Source organism: Lagopus muta, chromosome 7, assembly GCF_023343835.1.
Source record: "Lagopus muta isolate bLagMut1 chromosome 7, bLagMut1 primary, whole genome shotgun sequence".
Taxonomy (NCBI): domain Eukaryota; kingdom Metazoa; phylum Chordata; class Aves; order Galliformes; family Phasianidae; genus Lagopus; species Lagopus muta.
In genome coordinates, this window is record NC_064439.1 from 5,177,256 (window position 1) to 5,199,967 (window position 22,712).

General features: G+C 46.2%; 1 protein-coding gene across 3 annotated transcripts in view; it reads right to left on the reverse strand.

Annotated features, from left to right (window-relative positions):
• Positions 1-22,386, reverse strand: part of XIRP1 (xin actin binding repeat containing 1) — a 35,920-nt gene extending 13,534 nt beyond the window's left edge. Inside the window, exons 1-7 of one of the 3 annotated variants that reach the window (XM_048950593.1) lie at positions 22,164-22,386; positions 20,731-20,867; positions 18,948-19,002; positions 18,024-18,434; positions 17,270-17,351; positions 2,653-2,813; positions 1,151-1,204 (exon numbers count right to left, since the gene is read on the reverse strand). In XM_048950593.1, the coding sequence (XP_048806550.1) occupies positions 1,151-1,204; positions 2,653-2,813; positions 17,270-17,351; positions 18,024-18,434; positions 18,948-19,002; positions 20,731-20,858 (891 nt within the window). In that variant the 5' untranslated portion in view covers positions 20,859-20,867; positions 22,164-22,386. Of the gene's footprint in view, positions 1-1,150; positions 1,205-2,652; positions 2,814-17,269; positions 17,352-18,023; positions 18,435-18,947; positions 19,003-20,730; positions 20,871-22,163 lie in introns of those variants that run through there. The other 2 variants (XM_048950592.1, XM_048950594.1) reach the window with 2 other exon arrangements.
• Positions 22,387-22,712: the final 326 nt, after the last annotated feature.

Genomic DNA, 22,712 nt, shown 5'->3' on the forward strand with positions numbered 1-22,712 from the left:
GTGAGGACATCCCAATTTTGGGTAGGCAGCTAGCATGATGGGTTTTCGGTACTGCCATTGGCTGCCCATGGCACAGGATTGGGGACTTTGGAAAGGACATCTGATTCCCCATTGGACTCACACATGTACCCCACACCATCACTTGCATGAGAATAGGTGTACAGTTCCACAGTGAGAGATTTAAATAAAGCTTTTTTTTTAATTTAAGACTTGTACAGGAGTGAGGCTAACTCATGTGCCCTCAAACCCGCTGACATTTAGTCTGTTATGTAAAAATGAGCAATTCACTTGCTACAGAGCCAGAAGCCAGTATATCACTGCCACATCACATCTCAGTGCTATGGCCTATGAACTATTTACATTTAGACTCACTCAAACTGAATTCAACTGGATTTTTCAGCAACGTAGGTACAGCAGAAAAGAGAAGGTGCAGTCATGACAGGCTGGACAGTGGTTGTTCTGACTGCCTTTGAACTTTACTTTCAGCATTTTTCTCCTTATCTTGGAATTTTGAGTACAGAACAGCTGAACTGAATACCTGTGGACTGCGCTGGATTGGCTTTTTTTCCAAAGGGAAGGTATTTGAAGCCTTTAATCATTATCTAAAAAGAACCATAATCCTGGGGCTTTCCTTTCAGTAAACAGATCTGCTGATCCTTGGCATGCCTTTGGAGTTACGTCTGTAGAGTTATGCCTGGAATATTATTAGTTGTTGCTCAAAGCAATGGCGCGCAATGTTATTTTGCTCTGTTAACACACAGATCGTTCTCGCTAAAAATAAGTGCTGAACATTAGTAAGAAAAAAAAAACAAACAGCAAAAACAAACAAACAAAAAGCCCAAACCAAACAGACCTAAACAAACCAGAATACCAAAACCAGCATATTTGGCAGCAAGTGTAAAACGCAAATTATTTGTACAAGCCAACGTACTTTGAATCGTCAAATGCACTTCTAAAAATAAGGTGCTTTTTTTTTTCTTTTTTTTTTTTTAATCTATAAGCTTCTAAACACAGGGAAGGGCTGAGCAGCTGGTAGCTATATTCAGTGTGGAAGCACTCCTCACTGCCTGGTGTGGGTGTGTCAATCACACTCCACAACTATCCGCAAATATTTGGTTAGATAAGGGTGCTTATCTCTAACATTTCTTACCTTGCTTGCTTTCTGGCTGTTGAGAGATTGAGTGGAGCTGTCCTTCACAGTTCTCTGGAAAAGACATAGAGAGGAATGATATCAAACTGCATAGGCAGACACATACGACAGCTGTATATATATATATGTGTGTGTGTGTCTACTACAGAGAACTGGAAACCACTGGCGTTTTGTTTTTGTGGGCTTTTTTTGGTTCACTGACAGCTCTCAGCTGGGAAAAATCAATCTTACCCCAGGTTGAACAGACATTTTTCCAAAAGCCTCAATCGACAAAAGAAACCCAAACACATTTGTTCAGAGTCACGGGAAAAAAAACAAAACAAGCACTAATTTCTCCAAAGCTTGATTTGTCTTATAGTTCTGTTGGTATTCCAGTATTTTTAAGACAAAACAAATTCATATTGCAATGGCATTACGAATCAAAATTCATTGAAAATTTGTTTTGAAATTATTACTGGAAGGTTGGACTAGAAGACCTCTGGAGGTCCCTCCCAACTCCTACAGATTCTCTGGTTGTGTGTGATTCTGTGATTATTTTTCTCAGACTTTTCTTTCTCTTTCCCAACCTGAACACTTCACAGCAATGCAGATTTCTTAGAAAATTTTAATTAGTACAGATTCTGGTGAAGAAATATTTCTTATCAAGCTGTATGGCCCATCATGTCTTGCTGCTGGACAGGACGCGTGGTTCTTCCCAAACCTTGTCCATTGTGGGCGCAGGTCATGGAACAGCCTTTAAAGAAGTCTGAACCTGCTTCATTGCAGTTGTAATTCCCCACTGATGGTCTATGCTTAATTATTTTCAGGTGGCAGTGCTTCAGTCTGGGCTCTTCCAGTCCAGAGCCCTTGCACTTGTTCAAGAGACTACATTTCCAGTCAAGGACCCTGCAGATGGCTGGGAGTGGAAGGAGCATGAATGAACCTGCAGAAGTCCAGGAGAGAAAATGCATCTCCTATCACCCCTGGATGACAAGCAGAGCCAGGCAGGAGAGAAAAATATAGCTTAATACCTCATAATATGTACAACAAGAATTATCCTATGACCCACTGATCAGCCAAGTCTGGATGATTAAATCACTGATCAAATCCCCTGGTGATGTTTCCTTTTTCTACTACATGGGGTGAATCTGGGACCCACTTATGTATGTTAGAATGAGTATAGCAGAGGGATGTACATGTTGCTATGTGCTGAATATTTCCTGAATAGATGTAATTGCTTATACACGCATATATTAGATATCTTATTCATGAATACACTGTATGCAGGAGCTATCGGATATAATGTGTGTGTACATGCAGCATGTAGCAATGCAATTAGTATCAGCACGATAATGTGATATTTGTATATGGTACATTAATATGACATTTAGATGGCATATTCTATGTTATGGTCATTCCTGGGAAAGAAATGCTGCATTCCTCCAGCATCATGAACTCAGGTGTATTCTCCCTCTGGAGCCTCTGGAAGGGATGGGACACCATTTGGATGCCATGGTTCTTACCGGTGATGTGGTGCTGCCTTGAGAAGCAGCAGCAGCAGCTGCCTGCGAGAGATAACGAGCTGACAGCTCCTTGACAGACAGAGAAGAGGACCTCCCTCGTCCTTGTTGAAGTAAGCGCCTTGTGCTGTCTGATATGTCTAAAAATGACCGTGTCCTCTCATCTGAAACAGAGACAGGTAAGCATAGTGAGCTACGTGAAACAGTGGTGATGGCATGGTGTGAGGCAGGACATTTTTAAGTGGGCTCTGCTTTCTGCGCACCCCTTCTTCCTGGAGTCCCCAGCAAGGTGGGGGATGGAAAAGATCCATCTGAAATGGATGGCTGAAATGGATGGTGAGACTTGAGAGCAACCCACCAAGCACACACCTGGTGCCATTATCCTACCGTGGAGCTCCCCTGGCACAGATCCTGCACCCATCCCTGCATCCCCAGCCAAGGCTATCACCAAGACAGAAGTGATGTGAAGGATGTGAAAAAACTACAGATGTTAAACTTGAATCAACTTCTATTTTTTTTCTCCTTAACCACTTCACTCTCCCGTCAGCATGCCTTGCAGGCAGCTATACCCATTCATCTTCACCCCTTCTCCTTTCGGGAAACCAAGAGATGATGAGACTGTAAGATTTGCCCATGGCCACAGCATGGAACGATCTCTTATTTTAGAGTGGTGATGATCTGAGCTAGCTCCCATAGAGCGCCACTAGAGCCCAGCATGACATTCCTGACATATCCAAGATATCTGGCACTCCCCCTACTTTTGTTCAGATGCCTACCATGGAGATGACTCCAGCTGGGGATGTCTCTGTCTGGTTCATGGAGGAATTGACTATTTTGGGAAGAGGTGATCTATCAGGCAGACAACCTGAGAGGTATGCAGGGGGACCACTTGCAGCTGTGCTCACACACACTTGGGTGATACTCAGCCCAAGTCCACCCAGTGCACTCCCTCCCATGGCCTTCATCCCCTAAACAGCAGGAGTTTCCTCTCTGTACATATATGCTGCACCTCAGTCCTCTGGGCTAGTAGGGGCTTCATTTCTCTGTTACCACTGCAAAAACACCAGAAGGTTCTCCCTTTATTTGCAGGCTTGCACTGATACATTTGGATTTAGTGTGGTATTTGCAATGCTTTCTGTTTGAACAATGGGCTCTCTCTCCACAAATCCAGCTTTTTCACAGCCACGGAAAGGCTGATGTACTTGTTAATATGTGCACATTGAAAACACTGCAGCAATTCTGGCATTCTTTGCTCTCAAATCTCAGTCCTCAAATCATGAGATTTTGTAAATAACCGACTTAATGACTCCTTTCTTTGTTTTCCAGATTTTGAGTTCATATTTTCCAGCTTTTCTCTGAAATACTGAAGGACATTTGCTTTGCCTTCATTTTGAGGCGACAACACGTAACATCGTGCACTAACAGGATCCTGGGAGCTGGTGCTTCAAAAGAGACACTAATTCCTATGGGTCAGACATGTCAGTCCTTAGCACTGAACAAACACTGAGATAAGAGCGGAAGGACTCCACTGAGATGCTGACACCTGCAGGTGTCTCTTCTGTCCTTGGTTCCAGCTGCTCCTGCAGATGCCAAGGCATTTTGATGCAAAGCTGAAGCTGGATCCATGTGGAAGCAGCTGGAAGCAGTGCAGATGTAGGTGCTCAGTTCTGCCAAAAGGGCACAGTGGCATGAGGAGAGGAAACAGAAGAGGTTTCCTTAACATATTTCTTTTCTTTCTAAGTCACAGTGTCAATATGGGACTTCTTTCCCTAATTTCTATTGTTGGTGGGTCAGACTCTGAACCAAAATGAATTATTCAGCTATAGCCAGTGGAGACAGTGGCACAGCTGGTCCCAATCTGGTGCATCCTCAGATAGGCAGTGAGGCTGTAAAATGAATTAGTGTCTGATTATGTCAGTTTTTCTCCACTCTGGTCAAGCATTTAACTGGGTCTGTGACTTTTCAAGATGTTCAGCACTTTGAAAAGGGGAAGGAGAGGGTCAAGGCATTACTGTGACACCCACTTTTAGAGAAGCTGGTGCTGATACCTCTAACACCTGCCCTTCCACCTGCTGTAGAAGACTTCCCCCTTCACTAGGAGATTTGAGGCACACATTTCCCTCTATGAAGAGCAAAAATGAAGCAATAGCGAGCAAAGGTACCTGGGATTCCATGGTCTTTCCTTGCCATGGCCATGCCCATGCCCTATGAGAATAGCACTGAAAAGTGTGCTGGATTAGAGATTAGAATAATAGAATCATTTGAGTGAGAAGGCACCTTTGAGTTCCAACTCCTTTGCAATTAACAGGGATGCCTACAGCTAGATCAGGGTGCTCAGAGCCCCATCCAATCTGACCTTGAATGTCTCCAGGGATGGGGCGATTAGCTGCCATGAATAGGGTTTTGAAAAATCATGTTGGAGAATCTATTTTCTCCTACAGTTCTGAATTTCCTACTGAAGGCAAAAAGAATCCAATCCACTGGGAAACCAGAAGCTTTCTCCCTTGCAAGGTGATGAGGTTTGGCAAAGCTTCTCAGTAAGAGCAATGGGGAGAGCTGTGAGAGACAGCCTTCCTAGCTTCAAAGCAGAAAGAAAACCAAGCATAGTTTTGCAGCCTTTCTGACTGGGAAAATGAGCATAAGCCCTCAGCAAAGCCGTGGTCACAGTGAAAAAGCTCTGAAAGGCTCCCTATAGGAATTGGGAGCTCTTCACAGCAAGGCTGGGACCCTATACTTGACCACTTTAGTGCTGAGAACTTAGCAAAAGCTACTCCTTATCCTAGATCTGGGCTGGTAACGTTCTGCAAGGTGGTCTGTGAGGGTTATGGTGACCTGATGTTATTTGTGTTGGCCCCTTTGGGGGAGGGAGGGGGGTGGAGATGCTGCCCAAAGCACAGCAATGTGCCCTCCAGCCTGCAAGCAGGTGATGGAGCTGGATGCAGCTCTCTGACCACACAGTGGAAAACTGCTTCAGATCTGTTTCTTCCTTCATCCTTTGGCTCAGATGGATGAAAAGCCACAGGACTTCTGTTTTAATGATGGATATAATTAGCTGCGCTGCTCCAGGAGGCTCTGCCCGATGAAACAGGCTGCTGCCACCCTCCAAAGTGCTAATTATAGATAGCAGAGGAAGAACAACACTTAATCCCACTAACAAGAGAGTCAGGCTGTCATCTCAAGAGCTTCCCAGCAAAGGATGCTAAAGGGTGTGGTGAAAACAGGGTAAGGGTGACACTGTCTGAATTGTTGTGTGGGAGACTGAGGGCATGGAGACTCAGTATGAGACCTGTGTTGGGTTCTAAGTTTCTGTTCTGTTGGACAAAAGGGCTCTGCTAGCACCTTGAATATTCCCTCTAGTCCATCAGCTGTGCCCAAGGTGAGCAGTGCAGGATGGAGGTGGTTTCTGGGGAGAAAAAGAGCTCCTTGCAGCTAAAGGTGTAGAGGAGGCTCTTGTCTGACCCTCCTGGCAGCAGGCTGGTGTTCAGAGATATTCAGCCCTAAACAGTAGGGATCAGAGATATTCAGCCCTGCAATGGGGAAAAACCATTCCTCGTCTCCACTTTTTCTCCCTGACCTTCCTGGACACAAGAGGAAGAAAGGGAAAGGAAAGAGAATGGAGGAAAAGATTCACAAATTAATCTGAATATTCAATCACTTCCTCTTTGGCTATTGCCCATAAGTCACCAACAGCTCTGTCTCCTGAAGAAGATAATATTGCACCTCTCTTTGTTTCAAAATGTCTCTGTTAAATCTGACAGCCAACTCCCAGCAAGCAGAAAACAAACCTTTAACAAAGTGCTCCATCCCTCCTTCCCCTGAGAAAACCCCATTCGTCTGTTAACACAGCAGCTCTGCTCACTCTGCTTTGCATTTAAACTGCTTTATCCTATAGAAAAAAGCATGCTACCCACCTGTTTGTGTCTGCCACGGCTGGCACTCTCTGTAGCCCGGCTCCCACCTCCAACCCCAGTGAGCTACTGAGTGCCTAAGTCACCTATTAAAAAAGGAAGCTGCAAACTCAGCACTGATCCCCTGGGCTGCCTGGCCAACCACATGTCATCGGCTTTGCTCCCAAAATCAGCCGTCCTGAGCAAACACAGCTGCTAAGCAAAGCCCTTTGTGTAGGCGGGTGCACCCCATGCAGGCCCACTCCTGACATCCCATGGGGTTGTGTAACAGGACCTGAGCTCAGCTCAGCTTGCAGGGAGCTTGCAGGAGCTGGAGGCAGAGGGAAAGGCTGGTGGTATAAGTTGTAATACAGTCCTGGCCCCTTGTTTGCTTGCCCATCCTCATTGCTCTGCCAACTAGCTTTGTGTCAGTTATGCTCTACGGACTTGGCATGCTGTATGCTATGGGACATGGTATGGTCTGCATGCCCCTGCCATGCCTCTACCTGGTCACCATGAGATGCAGTACAGCCCATGGTGCAGGATCCAACTCTTAGAGGTTAGTGGCAGTGAAGGGACCCATGTCCCAGAGCTTTTGAGTGCTGTGAAAGCAGGGCAGGAAAACAATGGTTCCTTACGCTGTAGCAGAGACTCCATTTTCCAGGAGAACAGAGGTGAACCAACATGGAAATGCTCCTGGGTTTGTGGCACTCTGAGTAGACTGCAAATTTGGGACTGTTTTAGCTCTTCCTTGTTCCCTGGGATGGACTGTCTGCTGGTAATGACATTTGCTGCTAAGGACCCCTCAGCAGGATGGTCATTACCAAGAGGTCCTCTGTGTGCTGGATGTGCTCACGTTGGTGAGACCTCAGCAGCTCCCTATCCTCTCCTGGATCTGGAAGCCCATTCCTGCAGGAGAGAACCCCATTCCTAAGCACCTCTATCCCTACATGTAGGAACTGCAGGTACCAAATCACACCCACCCCACTGTCTTCCTATCTTTGCCTCTCAGAGAATCTACTCTTTAACAAAAGAACCTCTTAAATCCCGGTGAGGTAATTTGCACAGTTGGGTGAGCACCCATAAAAGCTGTCTGAGAAACCAGTGCTGCTGCTTAATCCAGGAGCCCAGCAGCCCATTGGTGGTGCTCAGTCAGCAGAGAGGGGTTTATATCTCTGCCCCCAGCCTGCGAATTGGTGGCCCTGGTCCTGGGGATGCTGAGCTGGAGGAGATGCACACCGACGGGAACAGAGTGGCCTCCCTGCCCCAACTTGAGGCTGCCAATGGGTGAGTGGCTCCAGGTGCTGTGGGGATGTTGGGAGGCCAAGGGTTTGGGAAGGGAAGGGCACTTACTGCCATTTCTCATTGGATTTATAACTTGCTATGAGGCTTTAGCAGGTGCCAAAATGCCACGTGTGTCTTTTTCCAAAAGAAAAGTAAAAAATCATGTGACAGAGCTGCCGTGCGCAGCATTAATGGGATTTTAGGCAGCCTCCAGAAAAAACGAGGACTGGTGATGCTCTGAAGCATTATGTTTACCCTCATGGCTGCTCCCCGGCTCCCGGATCATGCTTTGCTCTGTTTGCAAACCACAGTGTTTTCTCTCATTTTCAGTTCTACAAAGGACGGCGAGGATTCCAAATTCAAGCCTTTTTGTTTTACTGTGAATTGTCTCATTATGTGAAAGAGCAGTAGTTGTGAACATGTTTGTTTGGTTTTTTTTTTGTTAAAGTCATCTGATTTTTGGTTGTTTTCGTCCAGGTCACCTGTTTATATTATAACTGCACGTGTTCTAGCAATCGACTTTTAGAAGTGAAATTTTTCCCTTGCTCACCAGAGGTAAGAACATCTCTGATCTTATTTAGATAACTAACAAAAATTTTATGAATTCATAACACTTTTTGTCCTGATTCCAAACTTTCACAAGTTGACTTTTTCCTTTAAAATAGGTGGGTACAGCATATAGTGAAACAGATCCCTGATCTGGAGGTGGGGGACATGTCTGGTGTAGTTACTAAATACAATGACTAATGCACATACATAGAATGGCCTGGGTTGAAAAGGACCACAATGGTCTTCTAGTTCCAATCCCCTGCTGTGTGCAGGGTCACCAACCAGCAGACCAGGCTGCCCAGAGCCACATCCAGCCTGGCCTTGAATGCCTGCAGGGATGGGGCATCCACAGCCTCCTTGGGCAGCCTGTTCCAGTGCCTCACCACCCTCTGTGTGAAGAATTTCCTCTTAATATCTAACCTAAACCTCCCCTGTCTCAGTTTAAAACCATTGCCTCTTGTCCTATTGCTATCCACCCTCCTGTTCTCCCTCCTTTTTATACGCTCCCTTCAATTACTGGAAGGCCACAATGAGGTCACCCCAGAGCCTTCTCTTCTCTAAGCTAAACAAGCCCATCAAAAGCTATAATGCATTCCTTCTTTTTAACTAGAGCAAATGTAACTACAGAGTAGCTTTGCTGAAGATAAAATAAGATTCAAAAGAGAATTTCTTACTTTAGGAATAATTTACTAAGTTATAACCAAACAATGCACATGGTACACGTGTATAAATCTGTGATTGCAAGTAGGAGGTGGGGGGAAAAAAGACAACTACTGCCCCAAAGGTCCCTGATTTTAAACATTTCTACAGACGTTTGTGGCTCTTCTGTGTCAGCTGGAATTCCCTTTGCAAGAAGCACTTCACAACCCTCAGGTAATCTAAACAGCTCCCAGGAAAATTTAGCTTCAGGCGGAGCTGAGTGTCTGCCCGAGGCAGCTCGGGGCTATTTCTGGCCCTTGCAAAAAATCCAGGAATGTACAGGTTGCTATTCCTGGCACTGTAAGACTCCAAGAAGCTTCACCCAGAGACAGCTGCGGGTTGTATTGCTGCATGGGGACACGGCCTTGCCCAGTGGGCCAGCTGCTGGGAGCTCGTTGTTCCTTGCCTTAAAACTCACCCAGCTCAGCTCCCCCACTCTTTTGGGGTGTTTGGTCAGGTATTGTCACGGGCTGCCCAGGAAGGTGGCAGAATCACCATCACTGTAAGTGTTCAAGAAAAGAGCAGGTGCCACACTGAGTGACATGGTCTAGAGTGGTCACAGGCATGGGGTGATGGTCGGATGAGATGATCTTAGTGGTCTTTTCCAGCCTTAATGATTCTATGATTCTATGGGTTGATGGTTGGACTCAATGTTTTTAGCAGTCTTTCCCAACCTTAATGATTCTAAGATGCTATGGGTTGATGGTTGGACAACAATAATCTTAGAGATCTTTTCCAACCTTGATGGTTCTAAGATTCCATGAGATGGTGATAACCACCACTGCTTGCTATAAAGGAAGAGCTTCTTCTGTTCCCCTCTTAGTGTTCACCCATCCTATCCACACCAGGACTGTTTCCTGCACTAATCCCTCTGCCTCCCTAATGCTTTACATCCCATGAAGCAGCATCTCTTCCCCTGCAGACATCCTTGCAGGATGACAATGTGTGACAGTGGCTTCCTCCCCCCAAAACATCCCCTAGGAAAGCAAAGCAGAGCTACCCACCAAAATAACCCATGCCTGGGGAGAGGGCTTCTTGGCATGCCACAAATTCCAGCCCTTTTAAGGGAAGCCCTTTCCAGCCACTACAAAGCGATACCTTGGGAATGTCTGCCATAAGCATCACTGCCCACATGTCCCTTTGGGACTGGGGCTGCGGCATGCATCCGTAAGTGTTTTTTTGGCCATGCCATGGAGTTGCTGTGGCGGCATTGCAGGGATGCTGTGCAGCATGAGCCTGCCTCTGCATTCTATTCTTGTCGTGGAGTTTCCGAGCTGCTGTCAACTCTTCATCACTGACAGCCAAGAAATCTGAATACAGTTTTGGAAGAAAGTGTCATGGCAAAAAAAAATAAGAGAAATAATTAAAAAAAATCTCCACCAGTATCCTTTAAAGAGAATATCCTAGCCCGCTTCTTGATATTGAGTTTCCCTAGCATTTCCATTTGTTTCTGAATGAGGCAAGCTGCCAGTGAGAGTAGTGGGAGGAAAGGCTTGGCTTCAAAAGAGTGAAAGATCAGGTTGTACAGTACTGAATACAAGGCTTCCTGCTGCTGTGTTTAGACCCAGACCTGGGCTTTTTGCTGGTGGTAAAGAAGGATTTCCATTCTCCCCATCAGTACAGTTGGGGCATTCTTGCCTGATTTACCCCAGAAAAGAGGCTTGTGTATCCTACAAAATACTGCATCTATTCAAAGACTGAACAGAGTCTTCAAGGGAATTTCTACAGTTTTCCACCCATGCTGGATCCCTTTGTTGCCATGAGTGGGATTACCTAGTTCTTTGCCTGGACAAGAAAACAGGTTCTCGTATTTTGTCTCTTCCCATCAAGTGATGTCTGTATCCAAGACACAACCCTATGTCTCTTACTCCAACCTTTTTTTTTCTTTCTGGTAAAGTCCTGAAGCTACTTTGAATATTTTCCAGTGAAGATTTGGGTGAAAACTGAGGAGTTGGAAGGAAGTAGAGGAAGCTATGGAATTTCTGTTCTGGCAGCAATCAGCAGAACGTGTACCCCAGAAGGAAATACTAACCATAGCCAAAAGCATGTGTAGAACAACACTGCATTTAACTTAGGCTGTGGGGTTCAGTCCCTTCACACAATGACTGAGCATTGAAACATGGATGTGGAGTCTTTTCCCTCTGGCTACACAGACATTCAGTAGCTGAATAGCTCTAGCAAATGAATTATCAGGTATGAGACTCAGGGGTACACACAAGTTCTATCTTACCAAGAAGTATAGGAGTCATTTTCCACACCTGAGAGCAAATAAGCATGGTACAGCCATATTAATGCTTTTAATCCATCAGAGCCCCTCCTGAAGCCCTTTGTTTGGGCCAGGGTCACAAACACATTCCTCAATGCTACCTGGAGCTGAGAGCAGAAGAGAGAGGGAGAGAAATTTCCTCCTGAACAAATCCTTCTCTACCTCCTATTCCCCAGGTATGTAAGCTTAAGAGAAGCTCATTTTCCTCTGAGGTCCACATTTGCTGCCTACTCTATTGAAACTAGTTATGAACACGATTCTGACCTGGAATATGTTCTAACCAACCCTACAGTGCCTAACAGATTAATCAGAATCCTGTACGTATTCTCTCTCGTGCTGATGGAGTCCCAGTACCTCACAGCATTTTGGGGGCAGGTTGTAGACACTGAGAGTGGAGAGTAGCAAGTAGATGCATGAGTTTAAGCCTCAAAACTAGGAACTTCAATGTTTAGGGAAAAGGGAAAAGCACATACAACGCTCTGCTTCCACTTCAAACATGCCCAAGCACCCACGATAGTAATGCAGAACCAAACTGAAGCCACTGCTAGTGGTGCAGATGGTGGGATTTACTGAGCTCTGGGCCAACAAAATCTCGTATCTGCTGCCAGCCCTTCCACAGCACAACACCCTGAGCATCATCATTTGCTCAGGATTTTCATTTTCAGCATCAACCCAAACTTCATATTCACACAACACCTCACCCTTCTCAAATCTACCCCAAAATTACTTACAGGAAGGTCTCAGTAGTCCCAGTAGCTGTGTCAAGCTGTAGACAGTCCCAGTGGAAAACCTCTGTGAAACTCACCACCAGGCAGCCCTTACAGAATCCCAGAGGAGCCCTGCTCCAGTCCCCACACCTCGGTCCTATTCACTGCCTCCCAGTGGTCTCTGGCAGCTGATTTTATCACTGAGCACTGGGCTATGTTGAGAGGATGAACCACTTGGTCTATTTTTAGGGGAGGTGAAGCTGCTCTTCCACCCGGCTGAGTCAATCATGAGTTGGGGAGGTGGGGAAGTCTGGGGGCCTGGCTTATTTTCAGAACTTGTTCATTCAAAATACCCCTGGTGTAATCCAGTATGGGACAAGGGATGCTTCCAAACTGCAGTGCCATGGGGAAGAGGCATTTCCCTGATTCATTGCCATGTCCTCAGGCTGTGATCTGTACTGCCTGACCCCCTTTGCTTTGGACCACCGCCAGAGTTTTAAGAGAAGGCAACAGGTATTACATTTTCTAGTTCCTCATTTCTTCCTTGGCTCAAGTATTCTAGTGTTGAGAAAGAAAAGAAAATATTTTAGGAAAAGGGAATGGAGAGGAAGCATGTATGCAAAGGAGGATGATACATTCCCTTCTCCCAGATCCTTCCTTGGTGGGCAGTGCAGCACTGCTGGGAGCTGCTCTGGGCAGCGTTTGGGGGTCCAAATGAGGGCTATGAAGTTGGCAAAGAGTTGAGAAAGCAAGATGTGTGAGGAGTGCCTGAGGTCCCATGGTTTGTTTGGCCCAGAGGAACAGGCTCCCCAGAGCAGTGGTCCCAGGCCGTGCACATGCCCCACACACCCAATGCCAGACCACACAAGAATGCACTGACTGGGCAGAGAGCTGCAGAGGTGAAACTGTGCTGAGCCAGGCACTGTAGGGGCAAATATCATAAGAGTTTTAACTGCCTGCATCAAAACAGGCTTAGCTTTCCCAAGTTCCGACATGAACAGAAGGTGGGGACACTTCTCTAAGCTCTTTATGCCTCTCTGTAGTGTGCTTGTACTGCATATAGCACAGTGATGCTCCCATCTTTTAGCCACATGAACATCACATGAAGGGTAGATGTTGCACTGAGTGACATGGTTTAACAGTATGGTGGTGATAGGCAGATGATTGGACTAGATGATCTTAGTGATTATTCCAAGCCTAATGATTCTATGATCTCAGCAGTGCTGTGCTGAGTTGGTAGAGCACGACCTTGGTCTCCATGCACTTTGCTCTGATGTGTCAAGCAGATCTCCAGTAACAATTTTCCAATTTGAGAGCCTCTGTTCTTTTGGTTCCCTCCATCTCAACAACTTACAGGAGGTTTTACAGGAGTGTTAGGAGGGCTCTTGCCCCTTTGCTTCCAGTGTATGTCTACAGGTACATGGGCAGAATGCTATAAGGCAGCCAGGCTGCCGGGAGATAGGGGAAGAGATTTGCCCACCAACATCACATCACATTATATCATACCAGAACACATCATATCCAGCTCCATATGACCAATGGCTTTCACAGAGGCTCCTGCATGGACCCCAGTCCTCCCTGCCATAGCCCAAACCCTAAACTTACAGCAAGGCTGGAAATTACCAGTCCTCTGCTGTTTCTGTTAAGCCTTGTGTCTGTGAAGCCTCGTGTCTGTGAACACCACCCTTCTCTCTAAAATAGCATCCATTTTCTTTGCAGCTTCCTTTAATAAATGAGGATCAGAGAAAAGAACTCAATCGGTATGAAATTTGATTATCTGCGGGGGGGGTGGGGGGTGCAAAAAACAACAGCCACACTTGTTACTGCTGCACTCTGAGTAGGGAACCTCACATAGCAGGTGAGGGAGGCAATGCTGAGCAGTTAAAGTGGTGGAGACCCAAGTGATTGATCCAGAAAACAGGGGACATTATCAGGAAGGTAACAGGTCCTTGATCACCAACTAGGCTGTGAGTCTGGAGACAGCTGGGGCTGCCACACACAGCCAGTAGCATGAAGCATGTGGCAGAGGTGTCAGCATAAACAGCAGCAGGCAGGGGACAGAGTGCATGGAAGAGCAAGGCTTATTTATTTTGTGGGGGTGGAGGGATGTAAAAGCAGGAGGTGAAGGGCAGAGCAGATCAGTGCAGCCACCACTGTATGCACCTGTATGCGTCTCATGCTCATTGTGAACCTGACAGAAGTGCAGAGCATGTACATACAGCATATATTTGCCTGTCTCTTCATCTAGCTGCCACATACAACGTGTATGTTGATAGCCTGTGAACACACAGAGACAGATGCTCGTGCTTTCAATGTCTGCCTGTCCATCCTGAGGTGGTAGACCCAGTGCGCCCCATTATTGTCTCTGTGGGGTGCACACACATGAGCCAGGGAAGTGCTTTTCTTCTCCTGTTTGGAAAGCAGGAAAAGTCCTGGGAAAAAAAATAAATAAATAAAATCCAAGGGGCACAGGGCCTTTCTGAGAGCGTGGGAACATGCAAGGCTCAGCAGCAGGGGATGTGGGGCTTTGGAGCAGGGGGCAGCCCTCACTCTAACTGGGGCTGACTCTTCTGGGAGCTGAGATAAGAGCACAGCAGTAGTGCAGCAGTGAAAAGGCTGAGCAGATTAGATCAGGTAAGAGGTCTCTGTTATGTAAGCACATGGGTTGTGGTTAGCAGAAAAGCCAGTTATAGAGAATTCTTTTATCTGTTTTGATTGCTGTTGTAGCTGGAGCTGTGCCAGCTGTGAGAGGTGATCGCTCACACTTCAACACGAGTTTACTTTCTGACTTAGTTGGAAAGTGCTTGAAGCTGGACAGATTGTCAGCTTGCAGGAACACTGACGCTCAGTCCCCTCTTGTCCTACTCATGCAAAGCAGCTGGTGAAAGGGGACTGAGCTTTTAGGGATTATTTGGGCTGCAGGAATCTGTATCGTGGCAAAGACTAGAGCTGCCTTGAGCTCAGAGCCATCCCTAATGCAAACAGAACTTTTTATCTTAAATCAGCATTTCTCCCCCCATACTTTCAGATCCTCCAAGCCCACGCGCTGTCTGGCATCCTTCAGATAGGAGCTGTTGGCTGCAGGACCCCAGTTCGTGGAGGCAAAGATGACAGCCCCCGGAGGACACAGTGTCTGGCAGGCTCTGTGCAAAGTGTCCTTCTAGAGACATTTGGAACCGAAGGGGAACAGTCTTCTTGTCACTAGATGACACCACACCGCCTTGCAGGAGACTACGTGAGTGCTACGAGGGTCAGGCACACCGCTGTCCCTGCAAACAAGCCTTGCAGCCCAACACACTCTGCTGATCATTGCTCAGTTTAATCTCACTACTGCTAACTACAGCCTTTTGGACCCCTTTAACCGGCATCTTGGTGATAGCCTTTGTGGCAGCTTCCTCCAGATCATCTGATAGCATTAGTGTGGCTGGTGAAGAAGCCCAGCTGGCTTAGCTGCTGGGAATGGGCTTTCCTAAGGGATACAGGCAGCTTTGCTCTTTGAACAATGTTCAGAACTCCCATAGTGTCTCAGAGGTGACTAAACTGCATTTGTGAAGAAGTACAGCAACTGTGCTTTGACTTCATGTGTAATTACTCATCTTGGAAGTGTTGCAGGCACATGAGTTTGCTGATAAGCCAAATGCCAGACAGCAGAGCTGTCCTGAACACTACCAAGCTGCTGTTCACCATACCACAATGGCCTAAACCCCACAAATTTGCTCTTTGCTTAACCTTATAAACACTGTGTGACTCCGAGTCATTGCACACTCTGCCTTCCTCATCTCAGGTCATCAGCCAGGTTCCCAATCCTCAGTCCCAAGAAAATGGCTGTGAGGCTGTCCATGGGTGACGATAAGGAAGTTCCTACTGGCACATGTGGAACATTGATCTTTCCCACTGTGGAAGTAGCTAAGTCGTGGACAAGTCATCCCAGGAGAGATATGGGATAGCTGGTTTGTAGCTGGTATGTAGCTAGGTAGCATTACAACTATCTCTGAACCAAAGTTCTGTCTCTGAGCAAATCCAGTGCCTACATCAGAGGTAGTTCTCATATTCCCAGCTCCTTTCCTGGCCGCAAGTGCTCCTCAGAAGGATCCTATGCCAACACTTTCCAAAGAAGCAGTGGCCAAGAGGACATGAAGTCTTTGCTATTGTGGGGCTCTGAGTCAGAGGCTGGAGAGTGGTGTCAGTCTCTAAGATAAACCATGAATCATCGTGTACCAACCAGAACAAGAGATGTTCCTCACGCTGTAAAAGGCACACTGCAGCTAATTCTGTGATTGTATTTATCAGGATAGCGTGGTGACTTCACATGTTTTGATATTAAAAAATTATCCTGGGAACACTGTGGAAAGTTCAGCTCCTTCTTTTGTCTGTGTGCTCATATCAGAGACTTGCTTTCCCATGCAGCTGGGTAATTAAATCTGATATCCAGGCAGTACATGATTTACTTTTCCTCTTCTGTGAAAGAAAAAGTGCAAAGGAAAGAGAATAGACCCTAGGCAGATGGGAGATAGGGTCCCTGGTTTCCTGATCCAGGTCCGAAGCAGTCAGGGTGGTCCCCTCTTCTCAAACCCAACTATTACACACTGCAAGACAGCAGTACAGACAAAACGTGTAGAACCTTCCTGGCAGCTTATTTGGTAAAACTCAACCCTTTTCCTCTCTCTCTTCACTGATACCTCTTGCCTTGAAATATCCCTGACCTGTCATAGACCTGACGATACCACAGAATTAGGGATCACTTATGTAGCCTATCTCTGGCCAAAGATGACACCACTGCTGCCAGGACCTAGGCTCCTTACTTGGGTACAAAGGGACCCCTCTCTTTTTATTTCCTCGAGGCTGAGGTGCAGGCAGGTATTATTCATTCCAAACTAAACACGGATGTAATTCTGCCCCAGTGTTTAATCCCAGCTATTTTAAAATGCTTGAGTCAGGATGGCTCTGTGGACTCATCACTGGCACACGTTCCAGCTAGCTGGGATGTGCCAGCTCTGTGCAATAGCACCATTCGGGGCTGGAAGGGGTACAGCTGCACTTGTGGGGCCATCTGCCCTCTGCACCATGCTCCCTGTCCTTGTCTGTACTCCTGCATGCCCAGTTCTGGCAGCGCCTACTGGATCAGATGGGAAATGCAACTCAGCACAAGGACCAAGTTGTTCCCTTCCCAGTTACAGCTGGGAGTAGAGTAGCGATGACGACAGTTAACTGAAATAAATCCAACTCACCACTTCTGCCCGTGGCTGAGTCATTGGCTGTATCTGTCACTGAGGAGATGATTGTCTGTCTGTCATGGGAGATCCTTCCTTCCTGTGTAGGAGCAACAGTGAGTAAAGAGGTAAGTTCCCATCAGCACAGGAGAGGAACTGCTCAAAGCCACAGTGCACGGGAAGTGAGTGCACCAGAGGCTGTCCAGAGGTAAAAGTGGGCCAGACACTGCATCCATGTGTATGGATGGGGTTTCTTCTTGTAGGCCTTAGCCAGGTTTGTCCTTACTCTGCTGCCTTCAAGCACTGTTCTCCATTCTTCGGACAAAGCCTCCCTCTGCTTCCAGAGCTAAGAATTAGTGTTTTCTCCACCCAACCTCATTTTTGAAGATGCTGTTGCTTTCCCTTGGAGGTCAAGTTTATTGACCTGTTTCCTTTACTCATCTCCACAACATGGGGCTCTCAAGCCCAGTAATGATTGGTGTTGCCCTGTGCTGTACCCACAGGGAAGAGACCAGTGCCTCTTGTGGAGCAGTAATCACTGGCATGATATATTATGGTGGGATGGACCTGACCATTTCAGCCAGGTTCTTATACAAAATCAGCATTCCATATTCCTTCTTAAAGAAGATGTGTTTGGGAATCTCTTGCTGGTCCTGCCAGCTGTCAGTGGATGTTGCACCGCAACCATGAAGCCCAACCACTCACAAGGATGATTCTAGTCACCCAAAGAAAATAATTTCAGAGGAGCTCTTAAAGAAGAACACCTACAAACCTTTGCTGCAGAATCCTTCCATGTAATGATGGTAGGACTCCATTGTGCTTTCTTGTGTATGCTCTGAAGAGATGAAGAGAAGGAAGGCTCTTTATGGAGTTTGGTGTTCCTGCTGAGGGGTTGGATTGTCGTCATGATCCTGGTGTCAGCCTCTCTATTCCTCAAAATGCTGTGGAGAGATGATGTCTTGAGTGGAGCAAGAGGTAAAGTCTTACTCTGTGCAGTGGCTTTAGGGGTGTCCAAGTTGGCCAGGTGTCCATTGAGATTCCTTGTTGTGGTACTGGTTTTATGGATAGGAAGATCCTCCATGGATTTGCTCCAGACACCATCACTGGAATGGCTTTGAGATAAGGTATGCTTCTTTCCCATTGGATTGACATTACTCTGTGCTGGATATCTTCTCTCCATGAGCTAAAACAAACATCAAGGCAGGTTCATAACGTACTTCAATAGCAGACCAACTGAATTTTCAGCTTCCTACTCTTCTACTCCAACCATCACATTTGTTGACCTTTTAATTTTTGAGGTGAAAGTGTTCTGTCACTTTCTGCTCTATGTTCCCTGAAGTAAAGGGCAGAAACATAAACTAAGCATACTCCATTTTCTTCTGAAGCATAGGAGTTTCTGTCATGCCTGTTTCCAGAGCATTCTTCTAATGTGCCTGTGGTAATGCAAGAAAGATTTACAGTAGCAAACATATGACCACTGTTTGTCTTCCCTGCCAGATAATTGTCTTATCTCCATCTTCCTTTCTATTAGAAAACTGTCCTGGAAATAAAATTTTTCAGATTCTGCCTTTTTTTTAATTTTTTTTTTTTAATTCCATTTTTTAATGAGATTCAAGCCAGCTTTCTGTGATCCGTGAGAATCAACTTTTCTCAGGACCATGCTCTGTTCTACTTTATCTGAGCCTGCATCTCTCACCTTGGGATGTTCTTGCTTGGACATGCTGCTTTCATAGTCCAGGATGCTCTGGTACCTGAAGGGCAGAGAAAAGATGATGATGAAGGAGAAACTACTTTCTTTCTTTTCCTCACTGTGGGGAGTACACTTCCAGCTTTCTTCAAAGATTCTGCCAGACAGATCGATCTTCAGGATATTTGGAACTAAACTGTCTCAAGGGAGAGTTCAAGAGATGGTTTTGACAACAGCTCTACCACTTGTATGTTGAGGGATATGCACTGTGGGTACTGTTGCTAATCTTATTTATCTCATTCTTGGCAGAGCTGTGATCTGATCTCATTCATGGGTTGTAACCAAAAGAAATCAGCTCTGAAAGGGCTTGTGTTGAAATGCGACTCTCCCTGGAGTATTTTGGTTAGAAGCAATTAAGAGGAACCACGAGGGGATGAGAGACCCACACCCCTCTTTTCTCCTCAATGCTCTTCTCTCCATCTCCTGCTGTTTTCCCTTGTGGCACCTCAGAGATTATACAGATTAAAAGCTTCAGTTATCCACCTGGTAATATTCCCATCGTTGGGGTCAAGGGCAAATTCCTCAATATTGTTGTATTTGGGCAACTTTGTTCAGTGGATCTGCATTTTAAAACAGGACTTGGTTTCCAAGCTAAAATCATGCATCACTGATATATAATAGCTAATAGAATCACAGAATCACAGAGTGGCCAGGGTTGGAAGGGACCTCAAGGGTCATGAAGCTCCAACCCCCTGTTGCAGGCAGGCCACCAACTTCCCCATTTAATACCAGACCAGGCTGCCCAAGGCCCCGTCCAACCTGGCCTTGAACACCTCCAGGGATGGACGGGGCATCCACAACCTCTCTGGGCAGCTGTTCCAGCACCTCACCACTCTCTCTGTAAAGAATTTCCTCCTGACATCCAACCTAAATCTCCCCTCCCTCAACTTACAGAATCACACAGAATCACAGAATCACCCGGGTTGGAAGGGACCCCAAGGATCATGTAGTTCCAACCCCCCTGCCTAGCAGGGCCACCAAACATACACATTCAGATCAGGTTGCCCAGGACCCCGTCCAACCTGGCCTTAAACACGTCCAAGGACGGGGCATCCACAACATCCCTGGGTTAAAACTTAAAATCATTTCCCCTTGTCCTGCTGTTATCTTCCCTTTCCAAGAGTTGATTCCCCTCCTGTCTGTAGGCTCCCTTTAGGTACTAAAAGGCTGCAATGAGGTCACCCCGCAGCCTTCTTTTCTCCATGCTGAACAAGCCCAGCTCCCTCAGCCTGTCCTCATAGGGGAGGTGCTCCAGCCCCCTGATCATCTTCGTGGCCTCCTCTGGATCCTCTCCAACAGCTCCCTGTCTTTCTTGTACTGGGGGCTCCAGACCTGGATTCAGTACTGCAGATGGGGCCTCACAAGAGCAGAGTAGAGGGGGACAATCACCTCCCTGTCCCTGCTGGCCACCCCTCTTCTGATGGAGCCCTGGATACCATTTTCCTTCTGACCTGCAAGGGCACACTGCTGGCTCATGTTAAGTTTTTCATCTATCAAGACCCCCAGGTCCTTCTCCGCAGTGCTGCTCTCAAGGACCGCTCCTTCCAGTCTGTGATAGCTCTTGTGGCAGGAGAGTACTCGGCTTTAGCTTGAGATGTGAGGCTCTGGGATGCTGTACTTGGGAAGGTCCTTATCTGAGTGAGATTTATGTGTTAGGGAGGTGGAGGATGGAGAGCTCACCCTGAAAAGCCACAGGCCTACAGTCACCTGCAATAGCAGATCAGCCACCCACCTGGCAACAAGTTCAGAGACAGACACAGACTTCCTCAGAGGAATTGCTCTGTGCTGTGAGCTGCTCCTTGGAGAATGACACAGAAAAGGAAAGGACTGAGCTGATCGCAGTTTCTCAGCTTTTTCCATCTTCTCTGTCTGCTGGCAGTGGAACAAGAGTGCAAAGGTTATTGTGCTGGATGTGAAGACCCGTGGTAAACAAGCCAACACTCAGTGCATCCGTCTCCACTTGAAGGGTCAGTGAAGCAATAACTGGCCGTGAAAAAATTGTCTTCACTGAAACATCTTCAAACCTCATCACATGATAATAAAACAGGGTTAAGGAAGACACATTTTAAGTCAAATCACTTCTAATGCAGAGAATGGGTCTTTTCCACTACTGCCTACCAATTTTCTTATTCTCTTTGATCACCCTGTCCATATCTCTGACAGAGGAGAGGAGGGAATCAGAAAAAGATTTGCTTTAACTTATTTAAAAATAATTTGATGGAAATTATGCATGTGCATCATAAATGCATATAGTTTTTTAAATGTTCCCAGAGTTGCGTAGATGTGAACCAGCTCTGAATTCAGGCAGTAACTGGAGAATTAAGAACCTCTTGCCCTCTTCTGTCAAAAAAAGTTCTTATTTTCCTGGCTTCAGAAATGCGCAGCAGAAATCCCAGGCACTGGATTTGCAATGGCTGATCTGACACTTGGAAGTACACTGGGTCATCTGGGTCTCATTTTCCAAATTTAGACAGAGCCCTAGGGACCAACTAGTTATATGTAATTGCTCTTTAATTACTGACACAGACATCCAAACTATGGGATTATGAGATGCTTGTACTTAGATTTTGAAAGCATTTGCTTTAAAAGCCATGTTGCTTGTATAATGTGTTTCATAAATGATTTCTATTGCACTGGCCTTAAATTCGGTCTGTGCCTCGAGCTTTTGTCCACTCATCCCTGAGTGGCCACAGAATCACAGAATCATAAAATCATTAGGGATGCAAAAGACCTCTGATACCACCTCCTCCAACCTTTAACCCACCCCAACCATCACAAATAAGCCATGTCCAGCTCATTTCACATAATATTAGAAAAGAAGTGGTTTTATTAGATCACAGACACCCTTTTCCCACAGTCTGGGAACCATTCCTGTTCTTGCAGTTGTGGCTAATGTTAAGCAATCCCAGTGAAGAGCCCCTGAGAGATTCACATCGTGGTAGAACAAGCCATTAGCAGGAAAGTGCTCCCCATTCTCCCCTTTATAATGCTCTTTTCCTTAATACAGTAGGCACAGTAGATGAAAATACTCTTCTCAGCCCACCCTGAGCAGTTCCCACAATCAGCACAGCATCCCCCAGTCACCAAGGGCTTACAGGATATTTGCTGATATTAATTCATTCCATCTACTCTTATCTGGGAGAGTTTATGTGTAAAATCACTTACATGCTAGAGTGCTTTCCTCCAGCCGAGATCTGCCATTTGATAGTCTCCTTGGGGCTCTTCAGCACCACGCTTCTGACTCCATCCTATCCCCCTCCTTTGCAAGACAGGAGGCAAAGTCCCTTGGCAAAGCTGCAATTAAATATTAAAAGATGATGTGCAATTGGGGCCAGTGTGAATTGGAGAGCTAGCACTTAAGAGTGGAGGAGATGAAGCCTTCTCCCTGCTCCACTTAACATACTGCCAATTATTAAAGTCTCATCCATCCCTATCAAATCACGAAGTAAGTTCAGAGCCCAGCTTGGGCACAAATAACAGTCTATATCCAAAACTAGGTTCTAATCTGGGGGTAAATCTGCTGGAATCCTTGTCCAAGGTCAAGCAGAAATGAACTTGGGGATTTCTAAATGAATGATTCTGGCAGAGGCCATACATTCATCCTCCAAACCAATGTGGTTTCTCTTGTGGTCCCCGGTGCTTGTGACTTTGCTGGGGAGGTTTTGTCTGAGCCAAAAAGAGGGCAATTCTCCATGCTGTTAAAAGCTCTTGGGT